Source organism: Dermacentor variabilis, chromosome 10, assembly GCF_050947875.1.
Source record: "Dermacentor variabilis isolate Ectoservices chromosome 10, ASM5094787v1, whole genome shotgun sequence".
NCBI lineage: Eukaryota > Metazoa > Arthropoda > Arachnida > Ixodida > Ixodidae > Dermacentor > Dermacentor variabilis.
In genome coordinates this window covers 30,046,872-30,065,862 of record NC_134577.1, presented here as the reverse complement: position 1 = coordinate 30,065,862, position 18,991 = coordinate 30,046,872, and the positions used below count along the sequence as shown (strand labels likewise).

At 45.2% G+C, this 18,991-nt stretch overlaps 1 protein-coding gene across 2 annotated transcripts in view; it reads right to left on the bottom strand.

Moving 5' to 3' along the window:
- Positions 1-18,991, bottom strand: part of nompA (no mechanoreceptor potential A) — a 120,937-nt gene that overhangs the window by 4,279 nt on the left and 97,667 nt on the right. For both annotated transcript variants that reach the window (XM_075672200.1, XM_075672201.1), the window contains exons 10-15: positions 16,697-16,871; positions 16,069-16,217; positions 14,631-14,776; positions 14,460-14,553; positions 1,640-1,787; positions 466-763 (exon numbers count right to left, since the gene is read on the bottom strand). In XM_075672200.1, the coding sequence (XP_075528315.1) occupies positions 466-763; positions 1,640-1,787; positions 14,460-14,553; positions 14,631-14,776; positions 16,069-16,217; positions 16,697-16,871 (1,010 nt within the window). The remainder of the gene's footprint in view (positions 1-465; positions 764-1,639; positions 1,788-14,459; positions 14,554-14,630; positions 14,777-16,068; positions 16,218-16,696; positions 16,872-18,991) is intronic.

Sequence of the window (18,991 nt, the reverse complement as noted above, 5' to 3'; positions counted from 1 at the left end):
CTTTCCTAATGTCGCCGCGGAATTAACGGAAGTAGAGTTTCGAAAGAATATTTTACCGGTCGGAACTGATTTACTGTTTCTAAAGCGAGTTAAATAGTTAGCGGGCCGCTATATAGAGTGTCCCTTTAACTACCCACGATGGCGGCACTCTACCTCCTTACGTAAAATTAGAAAGTATTAGGTCAAGGGGGACGCAAGCGCAAGCGGGCCCCAACGCCATTGCGTCCCCTTAATCTAAAGCTCTCTTTCTCTCTACACCACACACATCGTCCGTGCTCTCTCTCTCTCTCTCTTCCCCTTCCCTATCTTTCATCGCCCCCATCCCTCTCCCATGTGTAGGGTAGCAAACCGGTCAAGCTTAACTGGTTAACCTCCCTGCCTTTGCTTCTCCACTTTTTCCTTCCTTCCTTCCTTCCTTCCTTCCTTCCTTCCTTCTCTCTACGCCACCGATCGCCTAATACTCACGTGCAGACGGGCCGTCGTGCGGAATGTCGGCACGCGACAGGTACACGTGCAGCAGCTCGTGCACCTCCTCGGCTTCCTCCTCGCTAGAGTTCGCGGCCCTGCTGGCGTTCTTCGCTGGCTTCGGAGACTGGCCGGCCCCGTCAGTCGCGACTGCTGCCGCCGCCTTGGTGGCGTTGCTCATCTTCATCACGGGCAGCGCGACGGCAGCCGGCGCAGCGGGCTGCTGCTCGGGCACGGAACGCCTCCGGCGTCCCCACGACGGGAACGTGCCGGGCCGGCCGCGGTCGCTGCAGATCACCTGGCGAAGGTACGGTGCGCGTGGTTGGTGTTGGGCTGCGGAGGTCGCGGGATCGAATCCCGACCACGGCGGCCGCATTTCGATGGGGGCGAAATGCGATAGACACCCGTGTACTTAGGTTTAGGTGCACGTTAGAGAACCCCAGGCGGTCGAAATTTCCGGAGTCCTCCACTACGGCGTGCCTCATAATCATAAAGTGGTTTTGGCACGTAAAACCCCATAACTTAATTTACCGATACGCGTTGTCTCAATTCACAATCTCGTGGCCTTGCCAGCGAAAAGCCTGCTGTTAAGTAGTTTCACATTTTGCGTACGCATATAGTTATGGTAAGCAAACCACATGGTTTGGGAGAGAATTCAGAAAGTCATACGAAAGAACCCCAAAGGAGTACAAAAGGACGCAGTCCGGGCGTGGCGCTCTGCGTACGCAAAGGTCCCTTTGAGTACCCAAACCCATTTGCGTACGCAAAATCTGAAACTCGATCCCTGTTGGGTGGCATCGCAGCACAAAGTTACTGGGCAGCTTCAAGAGAGAACTTGTACAGAGACATAAAACTGAAAATGGCATGCGGATAATTGTACATTCCTGCACCCGCATTCCCCTTTTCAAACCACCTGCATAAAGAATATAAATCAACCTCTCCGGCGGACATCAAACGCCGTCAATTTCGCCATCTTGTCTGCTCTGATTGGCTCACAAGGTCGCTATGCCGTCTCTGATTGGCGGAAACGTCAACGCACAGTGGAATTCGACGACATGGCGGAATTTGGCAGTGTCCGCAATTTCTCACTTACGCAATAACTGGATTTCTTACTTATGTATTTCGGCCACACCCGCGGCTACGCGTAGTAAATAAGGGCATCGGGAAATCTTACCGGCTCGCAAGGACCGCGACATGTTCGCACTGTCGCCTGGAAGACGAGCAGGTTTGAGTCCGGTATCTTGAAGGCGTAGAACTCGGCTTCCAAAGCGCCGTCTGGAGCTTTGTGAAGCTCGGGAAACACGTACAGGTCGACGGGGCACCTGCGAGTAGAGGCAGCCGTTACCACCAATGAAGACATAGCACCCCGTGTGCTAGGACGTCCCTGCACTCGAAACCCCACCGCGACTGAAGGAAGCAGACGGCAGCGCCACCCGTCGACAGAAGTGGTCGCTGCGCTTCATTTGCGCCGCATTGCAATTCTTAAGAAAGGTAGTGTGTTTTTCAGCCGAGGGGCGGCGCTGTGCCCAACCCGGTGGAGCGAAGGGACAACTTCGAAGACAGGATCGTCGCAGAATACAAGTGTGTAGTATAATACGCGCCATTGAACAAAGTACGCAACGAAGGCGATGCTGCCTTTCACGCGAACTTGCTTTACTTTACAAAGTGGTGAAACTCGGAGGCAGTGGAAAGCCTTTAAAGCGATCAGCTTTCGTCTGGCTCTTGCGTCCGTTTTCTTGGCGGGCGGCCGCAATTTCTCAGTCGATGCAACGGGGCGATAGTTCTCGAGCAACCGAATTGCATGACGCGTATTCTCTGAAAAATCTCGCGCTGTCGCGCGAGATTTTTCAGGCATCTGAAGACGCCATGGTTGTTGCTGGCGCTGTGTCGCGTTTCTCCGCCGCCTGGGCCAGCGACTGCGGGGAGCGTTCGTCGCCAAAGTCTGCTGCACACTTCCCGAGATGCGCTGTTTTGTTTTGCCGGCCCACTGCAGCTTCCTATATATAGACCGACTTCCACAGTGCCTAGGGTTTGCCTGTTAATAAAGCGAATGGTCAGGGGAGTGTCTGATCTCCGTGTTGAGTGAACGAGAGGAGAACAAAGCGTAGGTGTGCAGCGGTTGTTGTGTCATCGTGGTCACGCTGTCGTCATTTCATTGTCGTTGTGCTGCCGTCGTCGTGCTGTCACCATCTCTCGTCATCGCACCAATATCGTCGCGTTGACGCAGCTGCTGTTGTCGTCGGCTCGCTGTCGTGCCGTCGGTGTCATGCTGTGTCGCTGTCGCCACGGCGAATTGCGGCACACACTAAACATTTTTACACCCTTATGGGTGTTAGGAGGGGTGCTTTCGGCATTTACACCCATGCTCACACCCTTCTAGCACCCTTTTCGGCCAAAGCACCCTATCACAAGGGTGGATACCACACATAAGCTGTGACTTTGCTCAAAGAAGGGTGTTAAATCGAAGCCTGAAGGGTGTTGAACGTATTGATGCATAAATCTGAGTAACGTGTACACGTCCACGCATTCAGCAATGTGTGTATGTATTGCATTTTTAATGCGAAAGCGTTTCATGGCCTTTCAGGTAGGAAAGGTGGCGTTCTCCGCAACAACAATCCATACGGGACCCTGCTCATGCCAATCTTGTCATTTCCCTTGAAAGCATTCAGAAAGCATTTAGAACCGCGCCGCCCGTTTTATTCTCTCAAATTATTCACTTCATTCTAGCGTCACGTCCATGAAAAAAACACTAGGTGAACCTGACCTTTGGTTACGTCGCAAATACTTTCGTCTCTGTCTTTTTCATAGAATATGCTAATTTAACCCTTCTCGTAAAGAAAATCTTTTCACCACACCAAGTTCTCGTCTCGCATCGACCATCAACACAAAATTGATGTGCCATTCTTCCTTTTTGCCAAGAACAGCCACTGAATGCAACCGCCTTCCCGCCTCCACAGTCTCAATTTGTGACACCACTAATTCAAGGTCGCCGTTCAAATTATCTTATGGTTTGATTTTCTATTTTTGCGCTGCATTGCAATTATTGCATATTTTCACCACTTCTTTCTGTTGTGCCTACTAGGCCTCGAATGTATATAATAAATAAATAAAATGTGAAGTCATCACCGTCTTGGATGACGTCAGTAGTGATACAGAAGGTAGTAAATACAACAACGTTAAGTATGAGCAATTATGGGTAAATAATGTGAAATAATGTGAATAAGGGTGGAATAAATTGCATTAAGGTTCGTACAAACTATAGCACGGTGCATTACGGGAGATTATGGTAGAATTGTCAAGAACACGCGACAATGTATGAACTAACGTATCATGGTCACGTGACAATTCCAAGTGTAGATGCGTGAAGCGATTAAGTTTTCCCATTCCTAAGTGACTGTCGATATTTCTTCAAGGATTCTGATGTTACTGGCATGACGGCCACTCCAAAAATGTATCATCCAGAAAAATAACGCCCTTTCGCTTACAATTCCATTATCATTATTTTTCGTGCTCTCAGGAATATTAACATGCAATTAAACACTTCTAGAAAAACTGCAGTAGCAGAGCGAAAACACGAAAGCAACTTGCGCAATTCTGCACTAATATTTCGGTGCCCTTAATAGCCCAACAAAAAGTGGTGAAATGGAATAAGCTGTTTGGATACATTGCTGAACAAACAGGGACGTGCTGTTGGACGAGCCTCTGCTGTACAGTGGCATCAACGTACAATTTGCATGGTGAATCCATAAAGAAGACTTATAGAGGCGAGATCACGTTGGAAGTTCTCAAACCCGAATTTCCACGTACCTTGCCTAATTCATTCAGAGGTTTACTAAGCTACTGATCTCCTTTCTAAGTGCATCCTCAAATACAGCTTGTAAGGCTGAGCCTATATGTTAAGGGCTGGTGTCGTCAAAGCTGTAATTTCTTATCCAGAGCATACGCACTTGCAAACGCAGTCTTCAGTCTCCTCATGAATGTTTACGCGTCGCTGTCACACGACCAAGATGTGAGCGTCTTTATCGAGCCATGATATCGCTGAAACTACGCTGTGACCTCGCAAAGTTGCTTCGTTCGGACGCAGCGAATAATCTAATCGCACCAGCAGAAGGGCGCCGATCGTCTCGCTCACGGTCCCGATTTGTGTACTGTACCCTCAGTGATGCAGCACAGACTGCGCCCCCCACCCCAAAATAAAATGCCCGGCACGAAACGTAGTAGCAACTACCCGCCTCACCGCTCTAGTTAGAGACCACAACGAAGCAGCAGCAAACAGGCGGCCATGCGAGCATGCAAACCTGTCAGCATAAACGTTCAATTTGCGCGGCCGCTCCATGCCCAATGAAAAGCGACCGGAAGTGACGGCCAACGCTGTACCATCACTTCGGCGCGCGGCAGGACGGGAAGGCGGAAGCTGCGCCATCATGCTCGTTTTCGCGTGCGTTCGCGTCGCGCGCTATGCGAAGTAATTTTAAACGTGTGATTAGTTTTGCGCGCGGGGTAGAAAAAGATGTGGCCCATGCTTTGTGTATTACTCGTGCCCCACTTCAAAGCAAAGCGTTCGTACGCACTGGAAGACGGATCCACGAAGGCTGAAACGAGAAGTTGCAACGTGCCCGGTCGGTAGTACTGGCATGATCGAAACTTTCAGGCAAGTGCCCGTTTATTTGGTATTTGTTTTGTTCGCTTTAGAAATATCTCACTGTGATTTCGTAGCATAATTCATAATTCGCTAATGTAAGAGCAAGAGCAGCTGCACTCCTACTAGGGCAAGTTAACTACCTCGATCGCGTCCCGTGTGACTAATGTTTGTCAAATCTACATCGGGCGTGGTGCGCCTGCATAGTTACGCTTTGTTTCTCAGCGCTTGAACGTTCATTGATGTGATTCTCTTGTGCGTTCAGCGCGGCTGCTTGTAATACGGTCGTTCGCACTTCAGTTAAATGTGGTCGACCACTTTTGCGTCGCGTAGAAAAAGGACTGGCTTAGCCACCTTTCGAAGGAACCGGCGCGGTATTGGTTCGCCCTGATGCGGTCGCGTGCTGCTCTTGCTGCTTGCCGGACGCCTTCAGCATTTTTTCGGCTCGCTTTGTCTGTGCGTGTGCGCGTGCTCGCGCTCGGCTTGATTTGTGTGTGCGTGCGTGTGTGCGCTCAGCTCAGCTCGCTTTGTGTGTGTGCGTGCGTGCGCTCGGCTCGCTGTGTGAGTGTGTGTGTGTGAGTGTGTGTGTGTGTGTGTGTGTGCGTGCGTGCGCGCGCGCGCGCGTGCGTGCGTGCGTGCGTGCGCGCGCGCTTGCGTTCAGTACATGCCGGTTTGTATGGGCCGGCGTGTTTGCGCGTGTCTAGTGCGTACGTGTTTTGTGAGTGTGTTGTCTGTGGGTCGCTGTGTGTGCGTGCACGTGTTAGCGTGTCTGCCTGCATGCATGTATGTGTGCTTGTTTGTGTTCATCAATGTGCGCGTGCGCGCTTGTGTGTCTGCGCTTTGAGAGTGCGTATACTTGTGTGTGCGTGTGGGTGCGTTTTGTGTGCGTGCGTATGTATTGCATGAGGCCGGTAGAGTTTTACTCGCAATAAAACTCTTCCGATTTGGTGCAGCGAGTGTTCCCGCCTGAAAGCCGAGTTTGGTTTCAAGCCACCCTGGACAACTGCTGTATGAGGCGTCGTTTCTCGGGAGGACCAGTGGGAAGGCGCCAAGTATACGCTTCGTCCAATTCCTCCCATGCCCTGATGAATCGATATCCTTGTTTTTTATTGTGAAAGGAACGTTACATCCAGAGCATAAATAAATGATTAAGAAATCTGGTAGTGTGTTCCGCCATTACAATAATTCCGATCTTAAAGACGTGGATTTCCCATTAGCCCACATTTCTTTTGATGCAGACAACCGCTGAAATTGTTAGCGGCAGGTTATTCGAGACGTTCTACGTATATAGCAATTGTCTTCAGGAGCTTTAATGAATTTTGAAAATTTGAAGTGTTGTGCTTTAGAGGTATCATATACAAGCTTTAGGTCTCCGGGTAATTTGCATGCCCTTCGAGAGCTGTCGCCTATAGCCCTATTGAAATTCGTAACTACAGTTTGGAGCACTGGGGAAGCTAGAAGGCTTGTCCTGGCTCTCGAGAAAGTGTTTAAGCTGGAGGTGTAGGTTGAGGAGTTTGGGGTTGGTAACACAAAGCATTTTTTATGCCTTAGCAGTAGGAGGGACACAGGATAAAAAAAATGTATGTGTGTCAAGCACAGGAAGCTGCTCATGTGGTAGAAGCATGTGTGTGCGTGTGTGTGTGTGCGCCCATGCATGCGTGCGTGTGTGTGAATTCTCTCCTCAAAAGGGAGTATGTGTGTAAGAGAGCTATTTCTATTTCATTGCTGGTCTGTTTGCCAAGAATTGGCAAGAAAACACAATAATCAATTTAACTTGAAATAATAAACTTCAAAGCATACTGGCGTACTGGCGACAGCAGCATACAAGCATGCAGCTGTGTGACAATCTTAATGCATGACTGCAACATCTGGAAGGAGGCTTGCTTCTTCTTCAGTAAGCAGCACAAAGTCCATATTCTTGGCTTTTCTCGTGCAAACCAAAACGAGGCTCATTGCCAATGATCTTGTCTTTTGTTCTAATAGCATTTGTTTATCTTGTACTTAGAGCGTCCTTTCTCGCAGGTCATGCAGATAGTAGCAGCAATTTCACAATGCCCAGCCTTGGCGCCCCCCATCAAGAGCAAGCCACTTGCGTTCGCCTTCAGACAGATGGTTAATGTCTTCTTGAAAGCGGTTGAGAAGACAACATTGTAAGTAGATATAGTTGTGTAGTGTAATATAATAAGTCAAGTTATAATTTAAAACTCAGGCTCCTTGGCCGCCTAAGCTTGATATGATGTGCAGTTGTCTGTGGTTGTAAATATTGCCGATGGTACAGTGCATACTGCAGGTATGACTGCAGGTATGCTGAAGTATAGATTGGCATTTTCTTGATGGTCTTTCATAATGAGGATTTTCTTTGTGCAAGAATATTCACAGAATGCCGGGGCATTGTAGCATCATATTCTTGTGCATTCACTGCTAATTTCGTATGACCTTCCTGCTACCAATTTATTTGCAGGAAAGGAATATTTGTTTACTCTCTGCAATGATCTTGTTATTTGCTCATTGCATTACACTCTTCTACCTTTAATTTGTTCCCATATAATTATCGAAACCTTAAAATTTCAGCTGGTTTTATTTTGAATGTAATATCAAAATCAAAATGCACCGGATTGCAATCTAGACTGCAAGGGATTTAAAGAAATTACAAGAAACCAGGACCTCTCGGGAGCGTTAAAAAAACGTTTCCGCAGGTAATGTGTTTAATTGTACTGAGCTAGCTTCTCACGAAAATTGCAAGCATATTTCATTTCACATAGTTTTGCAGGATATAGCAGGCCTATCATAGTCTCTGAGCACAACCTTACCTCATTTGCATCATGAAAATGTCTCATGCTTAATTTGGGACAAGTTTTGAAAAATGAATGTATCATAATTTTGAAACTACACAAAGTATTGGTTGAGGCTGGACAGTTTTCAAACAACTTGACCATGTTGAACTTAGCCATTACAGGACGAAAAAAAACATGCACAGGAGCACTCATTCAATGAAATGTGATGCTTGTGGTTATTTTACACATGCAAAATGTACTTTTAAGCGAGAGAGGGCAGGTAGCCAATTTACAACCATTGTGACTCATGCGCGTAGTAGCAACACAGGATGAGAAATGGTTGTGTCTCTGAGGTTCATCGATTATGTGAAAACTCATATGCAGTACCCCCCCCTATGAGGGGTAACCGTGCAATATGTTTTGGGCAAGAAACACGATTGTTCTAGGAGACAAGAAATTTCAGGCTCTAGTTGAGAGGCTACAGAAAGAAGGACCATGTAAATAGTCACAGATTAACATAAACTGCATCGGAGTAGCATCACAGTTTAGAGCATGAGGAAGGATCATAAGTTTAAATAAGGGAATACTACTTGTCAGTGCATTGCCAAGCTAACCCATTGAAAGAAGGGGGCGTGCTCTAAGAAAAATAGTTGACAACACATGCTAAATTTTCGAGGAAAGTATGCCAAAATGCCCATTCTTACTAAATTAGTAAATAAGAAATACACGATAAATTTTAGGATGCAGAAAGTGTAATAAACTGCATTGGAGAGTTGGATATTGTTGGGCTGGATGCATGTATTGCAGGGCAAATGAGAATGCCAGTGGGGATTCCCTCATTTTCATTTTGTGTGCACTCTCTGTAAAACAGTTCTCTTTGTCTCCTAGTGTGATAATGTTGTGTAAAAACAGTCATTTTTAATGCCTTGTGCATTTCACTCTTAATGTGCCATATCCCGTAAGTTTCTCACCTGCAGTACTTATATATAAAGTGTAATGCAGATAGATATATTGCAGATTTCATAATGTCAATTTTGTATTAAGGTCACATACACACTCTTGGACAAATGTCTGTTGTTGAGAGATGTCATTGGTAGTCTTTAAACTTTATTCACTCTTATTTTCTATGGTGAAAAGGCTACTGTAAATTTATGTTTTTGCTGCTGTATGTGCCTTGTGTTCACAATGACATAGTGGTTTAGCATTCATAGTAACATGCAATTCCTTAATTTGCAAAATAGAAACTTCTATCTTTCACTTGTCTTGCCCAGTTGCCTGAGCGGTGCATTCTGCCCAGTCACATTAATTAAGTTTGTTACTTTGAGGAGCTTGTTGCATTATCAAATTTTCCGCAAAGTACATGTGTAATTGCACGGACTGAATTCTCATCATTCTCTTCTTATTTTGCTAATGCAGGATGCAAGATTCCAGCAATGCCATGCGCTGCATTTATTGGTCAAGATGCTCAGAGAATGAAGTCCCTGCACCTCGTGGTTAACCGTGAACATTTCTTTTTCTTTTGGAAAGCTAAAAGCCATTTGCTGCATCACTTGCATTTTTGCAGCTCAGATGTGTACTATATTTTTCTAATTTTGAATCAATATTGGCTGTTCAGTATAAAAAATGCCGTACAGCGTGAAGGACAAGGACTGTGAGAGACACACTCCACTGACTTTCAACAATATTTTATTGCGTTGCCACATCGTGTGTGTATACACAGAGGGGTCATGCGCAGAAAATGAAAGCCAGTCACAAGGGGTGTTCTAACAGCAAGTCATTGTAAAAAGAACATGGTCACTTGAAAAAAAAAAACATCACAATTTCTATCTGTTTAGATACAAAATTTCACTAGGGGTCAGCGTGATAGAGGGGGCACTAACGCACACACTACCCAGTTTTCTGGTGAAATCAGCTTCAATAATTTACCGGGTGAGCTGTCTGTCGCTAAAACTTCCGTATCTTAAAGAGGGGCATGCAGCCGCTGTCCCGGCAATGAATGCCCAAGTGGCCTTGAACAGTGTTATTGATGTTGTTATAGTGCTCTCTTAAACGATCATTTAGGCGCCTGCCTATCTGTCCAATATATTTACTGCCTCAAAATGGGAATTTGGGAAACCACATTCGTTGCACACATCGCAAAACGTTTTCTGTGCCCGGCAGAGCAACAACTCTGACGTGATTTAGGCGCGTTTACACACTTACAGAGCCTTGCCAGCTTTTCTGGGGCAGAGAAAAGGACTGTGATTTCTGCAGGTTCCCTAATCTTTTTTAGCCTATGGGAGACATCATGAACATACGGTAGCACTGCAAACCTGTGTCTTTCAACCGGCTGGTTCCTTGACCGAGTGCGCTGATCATCTTTTGTGCACTTCAGAAGCTGTTCCGCTATGGCTGAAATTAAGGCCAAAGGGTAGCCAACCCAAGAAAGGCAATCAGCCTGTGCAGCAACGCTATGTTGCATCTCGTGGGAGCAAGATTTATTGAGGCTTTAAGGAGGCAAAGCTTTACAATATCTCATTTGACTTTGTTGGACAGACAGGCAGGCGCCTAAACAATCATTTAGGAGAGCACAATAACAACGTCCATAACACTGTTCAAGGCCACTTCGGCATCCATTGCTGGGACTGCGGCTGCGTGCCCCTCTTTGAAGGTACGGAAGCTTTAGCGAGACACAGGTCATCCGGGAAACTATAGAAGCAGATTTCACTAGAAAACTGGTTAGTGTGTGCGTTAGTGACCCCTCTATCGTGCTGACCCCTAGTGAAGTCTTGTATCTCAACAGACAGAAATTCTAATGTTTATTTTTTTCAAAGGACGATGTTCTTAGTACAGTCACTTGCTGTTAGACACCCCTTGTGACTCATATTCTGCGCATGCCCGCTTTTGTACAAATACACATGATGTGGCAACATAATTAAATATTGTTGGAAGTCAGCGCAGTCTGTCATCTCTCGCAGTTCTTGTCATTCAAGCTGTACGTAATTTTATCTCATTAATTGAAACTATCCCAAGAAACTACCCTTGTTCAGTATAATTATAATGTTTGATACGACCATTTGCTGGCAAATGTTAACAGTGTGATATTTAACTTGAACTTTTGCATGACTGCCTATGCCTGTGTTCTTTTAGTAACCAGAGTATGGCTAATTTATTAAACCATATTTGCTAATTTGCATGCTCAGATGCTATACCTTAATCTTGAATTACTGCATCTAAGTGCAAATAATTTAGAAATTTACTATGTATTTTAAAACACTGTCCACATTTTGTGCTCAGCAAAATCGTTTAATCAACAGTGGTTTGTTTTTATCAGGCCTCCTACTGCACTTTGCACCCAGGCACTAGTAGATGTGGAATATGCACTCTTTTGATTTATAGTAAGAAAAGAACCTATTTTCAAACCATATTGTATATGTACCAGTGCCTTAGAGTTACAAAACAAAAATTTATAGAAACTGGTATTGTAGTTAGAAAAACCGCTACACAGCACCTTCAGCCCAGAGAACTCTCGTTTCACAAAAGAGGACAAACAATGTAGGCACTAAAAAATTTACGTATTTTTTGTGCTCAAGTGATCTTGTTGGAAATAGAAAATTAGCAATAAGGCTCCTGGCATAAACCTCACTTAAAGCATGTCTGTGCTTGGAAAGTATTGTTTCAGTCTAAAAAATGTTGGCCAGTTATGCTTTACATCGACTTTCCAAACTTTTCATAATGCTTTGCGATTACATTAGTGTACAAAATAACAGGTGTCTTTCTTGTGCGTTTGCTCTGCATTTCAGTTGCTTCCCTAATTCACCTTTGCAATATGCCTGTTTTTAAGGCATCAAAACTTGAATTTTCGTTCACTGGAGCCTAATACTAAAAATTTATTCCTTTATGTGGCCCAGAACACTGCGAATCAACCCAGGCTCTTTCAGTGCCGCTATACATAGTTTCTTCTCTAATAACAGATTTGATCAATACATATATTTTAGGTACCTTTGTGGGGAATGTACATGTTCTTGTACTTACCGATGTGTTTGGTGATTGTGCATGTTTATATTTCATGTGATTTATGTATGTGTTGTACTCTGTATTGCAGCATGCAATAAATATATTTGCGTTTTCTTGAAAATGCAGCATATATCTTACCAGTCTGTGTTGCATGTTATTTGGATATGGAAATCGTGATAACCTTGGTGTTGATATACATGCTCAAAAGTGTCAAGTTTGCTAGGTTGTATTTGTGCAGTGAAGACAGGTTTTCCAATATACACCATGAATTACTAATATGTAATGTGATCCACACGTATAGGTGTTGTGTATGCCTATCGAAGCTTCAAGGCCGGCTGTTCGACAGTGCGTTTGGTAGCCGAACTTGAACCTTCTGGCACACGCAATAGTTGCACGTGGATCGCTGTACATAGTAGTAATTGAAGGCGTGTACTGCCGAATCTGCCTTCCATACACGCTAGAAATAAAAGGGTGTACACCCTTCCAACACCCACACAGATGGGTGTTAATTTGGACGAGCACCCTTACACCCTAAATTTATTTTGCTGGACACCCTTCCTTTAGGGTGCTATAGTGGCACCCCAACTGTAGGGTGTAGACAACAGCACCCTTAGGGTGTTCGTCTGGCGACAAACTGATTTACACCCTTAAGGGTGTTAAAATGTTTAGTGTGCAGCAACACCAAACACAGTTATGTGCGTCAGCTACACGCTTCTGCAGTGATGCCAGTTTGTCCGTTTCATTTCTGCGGTCCGCATAAGCTGTTCGCTTAGTTTGACGATCATCACCGGTATCGTTAGTGCAACAATTCCTTCTTTGTTTCTTTCTTTCTTTCGCTTCTCTATTTCTTTCTTTCTCTTTACTACATCGGTCGCACTCCGTACATGAAGAACACTCTACACGAAACGCTCCGACATGTTCCTCGGCAATGTGTTTGTTCATTGAGTTTCTGGCGCAATACTTCTCTATGCGTTACGAAGCGTTACACACACAGCGTTTCCGACTTTGTCCTCCTTAAATGGTCATAGCCACAAAAGCATTTCCCACTCTCGTTTTGCCGAATTTCCTTTCAATTTTTTTTGAAGCTCGGTTGGATGTCACTGCGAAATGAAACAGATAAATCAACAAAAAGAATAAGCCAATCGCGCTATAATTTCTCTATTGCTAGTTAAATGGCATAAGACGTCGAATTCAGCGGCTTAATGATTTAACCCCCCCCCCCCCCAATTTCCCTTCGTAGAAAAGTGTCTAAAATTTCCCCCTTTTTTTTTCTTACTTTGCCTATTCTATGTCATGTTCTCATTAAAACACCTTGCATATAATCGGAACATTGAGTAAGAAAAACATGAGCGACTTTTAACGCGCGCGCACACACACACATAGACACACACACACACAAAGATATATATATATATATATATATATATATATATATATATATATATATATATATATATATGAGGCTGCAGGGATCCGGTAGTTGAAGAAGCACTAGTAGGTTGAGCACAAACGTAAGCAACATCATCAGCCATTCCACTCTTTGAAAGTGGATGACCAGCAAAGCTGTTCACGCGGCACAGCGGTGGCACAGAGTTTTGAACAAAGCTACGAACTCATTTACCGTGATTTTTGTATACATTCGCTTGGGACCGGAGAAAACTAGAAACGCGTGACGTGTCGACGGAACGGCCACGACGAGAGAGCGGAAGTAGATAGGCAAGCGCTCGGAACGCCGACAAAGGGAGGGCACTGCGAACTTTGGCCGACGCGGGTCAAAGTGTTCTTACCAGCGTAATATGTGATACGCGTTCTGTTTTGACCCAAGATATTAAACTTACTTTTGTAAGTTTGTGGAGTGCCTGTAGCCTTGCTTGCTGAGCGCTTGTAGCTTCTGCCTTACGGGGGTATGAGCGATTACATTTTTTTGCTTGCTTACGAGGGCGTGAGCCATTGCTTACAGGGAGGGGTATGAGCCATTGCTGCTGATGATGATATATGTCTGTTTTGAGCTTGTTCTTCTTTGAAACTTAGGCTGTTCTGTTCGTTGTATGCGTGACTCCAATGGATGTACGCACTGTTCGCGTCACTTTGCTGAGTGCTTGTACCGCGTGCATTACGAGGGGGATGAAGCATTGCATTTTCGCTTGCTTAGAGAGGTATGAGCCATTGCTGCTGCTGATGATGATAATTTTGTTTACGCACACGAAAAATACGCGGAACCCTAACCATGTACAGCTTCGCTGTAAATAAAAGAACGATGCTTTATTTTCTATGTTTCAGCCGGGGTCCAGCCTTCGTCATGGAATATTCCCTGACCAATGCCGGATCCCGGCCACCGTTATCGATGGGTCGAGCCGACATGACTCGTTTTGCACAGCAAAATGCGCTTTGAACAAGACGCACTGGTACTTTGACAATATCCGTGCAATGTTTTAGGACGAGTCCAGTTCGGTCCTGCGAGTTTAGGGAGCATAGTGAATGACTGTGAGCCAAGCATGTAAATCATTGCTATCATACATTAGAGCCTCCATTAAGAGCAAAGCAATGTGCAGTTGAGACTACTACCATGCCACCCATATACGTACCCTCTGGAATCGATGAGGTGCACCTGTCTTCCGGAGTAGGGGTCCTTGGCAATCACGTTAGTGGCAAAGATGTCGCTGTAGAAATCGAATTGGTCTGCGAAGATAGCATGCAAAAACTCCGCGCGTTAAACTCACAGCACGTAGGTCGCATGCATTTTGAGCTGCACTTACACTTTCCCCTTGCCTCTAGCCTGAATGTCAGCAAGTCCCCTACGGCGATGGTGGTGGTTGGAGTGCCCCGGTACAGGATGCGCAGCTGGACGTTCGAGGTCAGGATGTTCTGGGCCGGTAGATGCTCTATCTGCGTCGGGTACCGGCTGCGACCGATATAGAGAGTACGAGTTATTACGGTCATTACGGGTTTTCAAGCATAAAGCGATCAAAGAGCGGAGAAAGAGCTGCCTGGCAACTGCCACCAGAAGGGCTACAACGCCGGACTTCTGTGGCGTAAACAAGGTCCATATAAAACGGATAGCGAGTGACCGATAGGAGGGAGAGTGAAGATAATGAGTGATAAAACGAGGAGAGGGGAAAAAAGAGGAGTAGGGAAGGGAGAGAACGCGCTCTGGCAACGGTGCTTTCTCGCCGCAAGTTCGTATTAAACTTCGTTCAGAGACATCGTACTTTCTTGTTAATGCTAGGTACAGTATTTGGACTTAATAACATTACCAGATGCCGCGTTAATCTCCTGACCGCGCTAGCATTTTCGTGTGCGCCTTGGAAATTCCGCTATCAATCCCTTTTCGCACGTGTACTGTTCTGACAAAGAACGTGTCGTGTGCAGCTAGTAGTGCCTTCTTGCCGAAAGTTCATTTCAAGTTGTGTAAGCGACAAAATGTCATACTTTAAATGTCATGAACGCACGCGCTCAGGCAGTTTCATACGTCGCGAAAATTCCGAAATATCACGCCGTTAGCACATACGCGAGCCTAAGGCGATGTTTTGAAAATTTCGCCATGGTGGTGGCGTTAACGTTTCGTTTTTTTTTTCTACGAAATTATAACTGCAAAAATTGTGTTCTTGCTAGTGATGCTAAGCTATAAATGCATTAGCCCTTACAGTAGCGTGACGTAAGCGCAAGACGCTATACAAGAGGACCGCTCAATCTTCATCAGGGCAAAAACAACTGTTGCTGTGATATATATATATATATATATATATATATATGTCGCTAAGTTTCCTTTTGGGATATTAGCCGTGAAGGCGGCCACGCAAGTCTTTGAGACAATGTAGTATTATTACTTAGCGAGTTAACCCCAATTTCCCTATCGGGTACATGTGTCGTTTGAACTAGCGACTACAGACAAGATAAGGTGCCCGGTAGTGGCTTCGTTCAAGAGATTTCTGAATGTTTATCATCAGAATGTTGAGCTTGCTTTCACCGCTGTGCATCCCTCTTTCTACGTCATCATCATCTTCCCTCGTCACACCTTTATGTCTCCCCGTTCCCCCTCCTCCTGTGCAGAGTAGAAGGCTAGAGCGCGTTAGCTCAGGCCGACCTCTCTGCCTTCTTTCAAATAAAGTACCTCTTTCTAGCCACTTTTGTGGGCCGATGCCGAAGATCATGCAGTCTGAAATTTGGGCCGAAGGAGAAGAACACGGCACTTACCCGTCCGTCCTTGTGTCCAGGTAGTTAGAAGTCACAACGGCTTCACCAGGCCCCGAAAAGTAGCACGTGAGATTGTATTTCTTGTCCCTGCTTGTCTGCACGTAGTCGTTAAACTGGACCACGACTATGTTAGTCATCACGTCGCCATACTGCAAAATGTGATGAATATTTGGCTTAGTTGACCGAACGGGAACATGATAAACACAAAGAAATACGCCGCTCTACTTTCGGTATTTGTAATTAGTATGGAGGTGTTGGGTCTTGACAGACTTGCTTGAAATGAGGCGTGTTCTTATTGGCAATGTTATAATGTTCACTCCTACAGTGATGAAATATGAAGCATCTGACGCCCGCCAGTACTCGCCAGAATATTTAGCACCCTCTGGTTGTTTGTTTCAGCCCGTTTAAGTCTGACAAAGCGAAAATGAGTAGCCAGCATCCCACATGAGGCCGAATTGTTCCACACACAAGGCGTAAAATCTCGCCGCTCAGTGCGAGCAAATGCGCTGTACGCACACAGGCACATTCATCCCACGACACATTTGAAAATCTGACTCCGCATATGTCCCCACATGACGCGCGCACAGACACACCAAGTTTATCCACAGTAATCCCGTCTGCATCTCACCTGCTGGGTGCCGCAACGGGGAAAACCATTGGCCCGGCTTATCCTCAGCACGTTGACGCTTCCTCCGTTCCCGTCGTAGAAGCACGAGTCGTAGAAACCGTACGTGTATATCCGACCGTAGAAGCCGTCCACGGTTCTCAGGGAAAACTCCATCCCGTCCGGCGTGCACGTCTGGCTGACTGCGATTCGAAACGATTCATCGCTAAGAGTCCCTTGCGTACAGAGCAAGGCAAGGTCGGCTGCATCGCAAAGTGGTAAAACATTCACTCCTTAAACCTAGCTTAGAAACATCATCACAAAAGGTCCGTTGATTTGGTCACAAAAGGTCCGCTCGGGCGATCGCTGTCGGAGACCTTTCACTTCCGCGAGATTTCCCGAGACTATCACCGGGCGCTTCCGCGTCCATGAGCGACAGCGTTCCCGGCGCGCTGTCTTGGCACAGTTGACACAGTATCAGAACGCTGTGGCCCAAACACGCCCAACGCATCCGGCGTTGGTCTCGTGAAATGTCCTATAGTGATTGCCCAATAAGACGGCCCTACCGTGGTGGGCGACCCCGCGCAAACCGCCATCTTCTGTATGTGCCCATCACTTGTCCTCGACTTTTCACATCCACCCGCCCCACTCCCCGCCACCACTTCCCCATCGCGGGTGGCCGACCGCGGCTTCACAGCTTCAGGATCAGCAGTGCCGGGCTAATTTCATCGACGAGCCACAGGTCATAGAGCCAAGGAGTGAACGTAGCGCCCCCTTGTCGGATTCTAGCTCTCCAACTAGAGATAACAGCAGAGCTCTGTATACATATGACCTTGAGCTTCACCAAACATTCTGGAGCACGAAATAGCGTACTTATTTTCTCTCTACTTCTAACTTAGCATCAAATTGCACTCAGTAGATTTAGTTTAAGAGGAAGCTTTAGCTCGAGTACTCCTATCTAAATACATGTAAAAGGAGAATTCGTTTTTCTCGGCAACCACTGCACCAAATTTGATGAGGTTTGTTGCATTTAAAAGACAAACTTAAAATCTAGTGACTGTTGGTTTCGAATTTTCGAGTTAGATTGTCAATTTTTTATAAAAAATTGGCAAAAATCGAAAATTTTCACAAAACGAAACTATCAAGTTTACAACTCTGTAACTCAACCATTAAAAATGATAATACAATTCTGTGAATTGCATCTAATAGTACATCTAAAGCGGACAAAATTGATATGTGACACATGAATATAAAAAAATTTAATCATAGGGAAATACAACTTTTGCAAAACCGTTGTAACCAACGTAACAAATTCACGTAAGATGTAAAATGACATATTGAATTTGTCCGCTTTGAATGATCTAATGGATGCCGTTTACAGAACCGCGATATCAGTTCTTGATGCAGAGCTATGAATTTGTAAACTTCGTGCTTCTATTTTTTTCAAGCGGTCAAATATTTGAAAATCGTTTTATAAGAATTCAAGCCCTAAATCGAAATTCCACTTCCAACAGTCACTAGAATTTACCTTTCTCTTTCAAATGCAACAAATTTCATCAAAATCCGTCCTGGAGTTATCTCATAAAAACGTTTTTGCGTTTTACATGTATTTGAATAGGCCGCGTCGGAGTTGGGCCCGAGCTAAAGCTTCCTCTTAAGGGCTATGGTTTCGAGGAAGACTTTTGGAAAGCCCAAGGATAGCTAGCTAACCATTATTTCGATGTTAGTCCCGTATACCACTATCTGTACTGCGCGGAACTCCTTAACGCCTTAGATTGACACGCTGTCTCTCTCAATTATCTATAGTAGCTGACAACCTAATAATTACAAAGGTATATATACACTGTTCAACTGAAAGGAAATCTGAATAGATGCGCTGGCCAATTAGATTCGTTAATTTACTTACCTGACATTAAGCGACAGTGCTGCCAACCTCGGAAGCCAGCTTTCCCCTAACTCGGATTAGAAAATTCCCTGGATTTTCTTAAATGGTTGCAAAATATGGTTCTGTAGCTTGTTACTATCATTTATGTATATAAATTCTTGCTTGGGTTATGCAAATTGACTGCAAATTTTATAGCTTAAGTTTATCTCTATGTGGGCTCATTATAAGACATTCAAATAATGAAGTCACTGGGCTCAAGCTGATATGATGTCGCAGTGCAAATTGTGCTAAGAAGGCAGGCTCCTGTTTAAAGTCTTATTCGCGGAATACGTCCGCACGTATACACTTTGTTGTCGTTCAAAGTTGTTTTGCACCTAGAACAAAGTGCCAATATTACACGGAACTTTATTCAACTTGTAAGGAAGGCAGGCGAC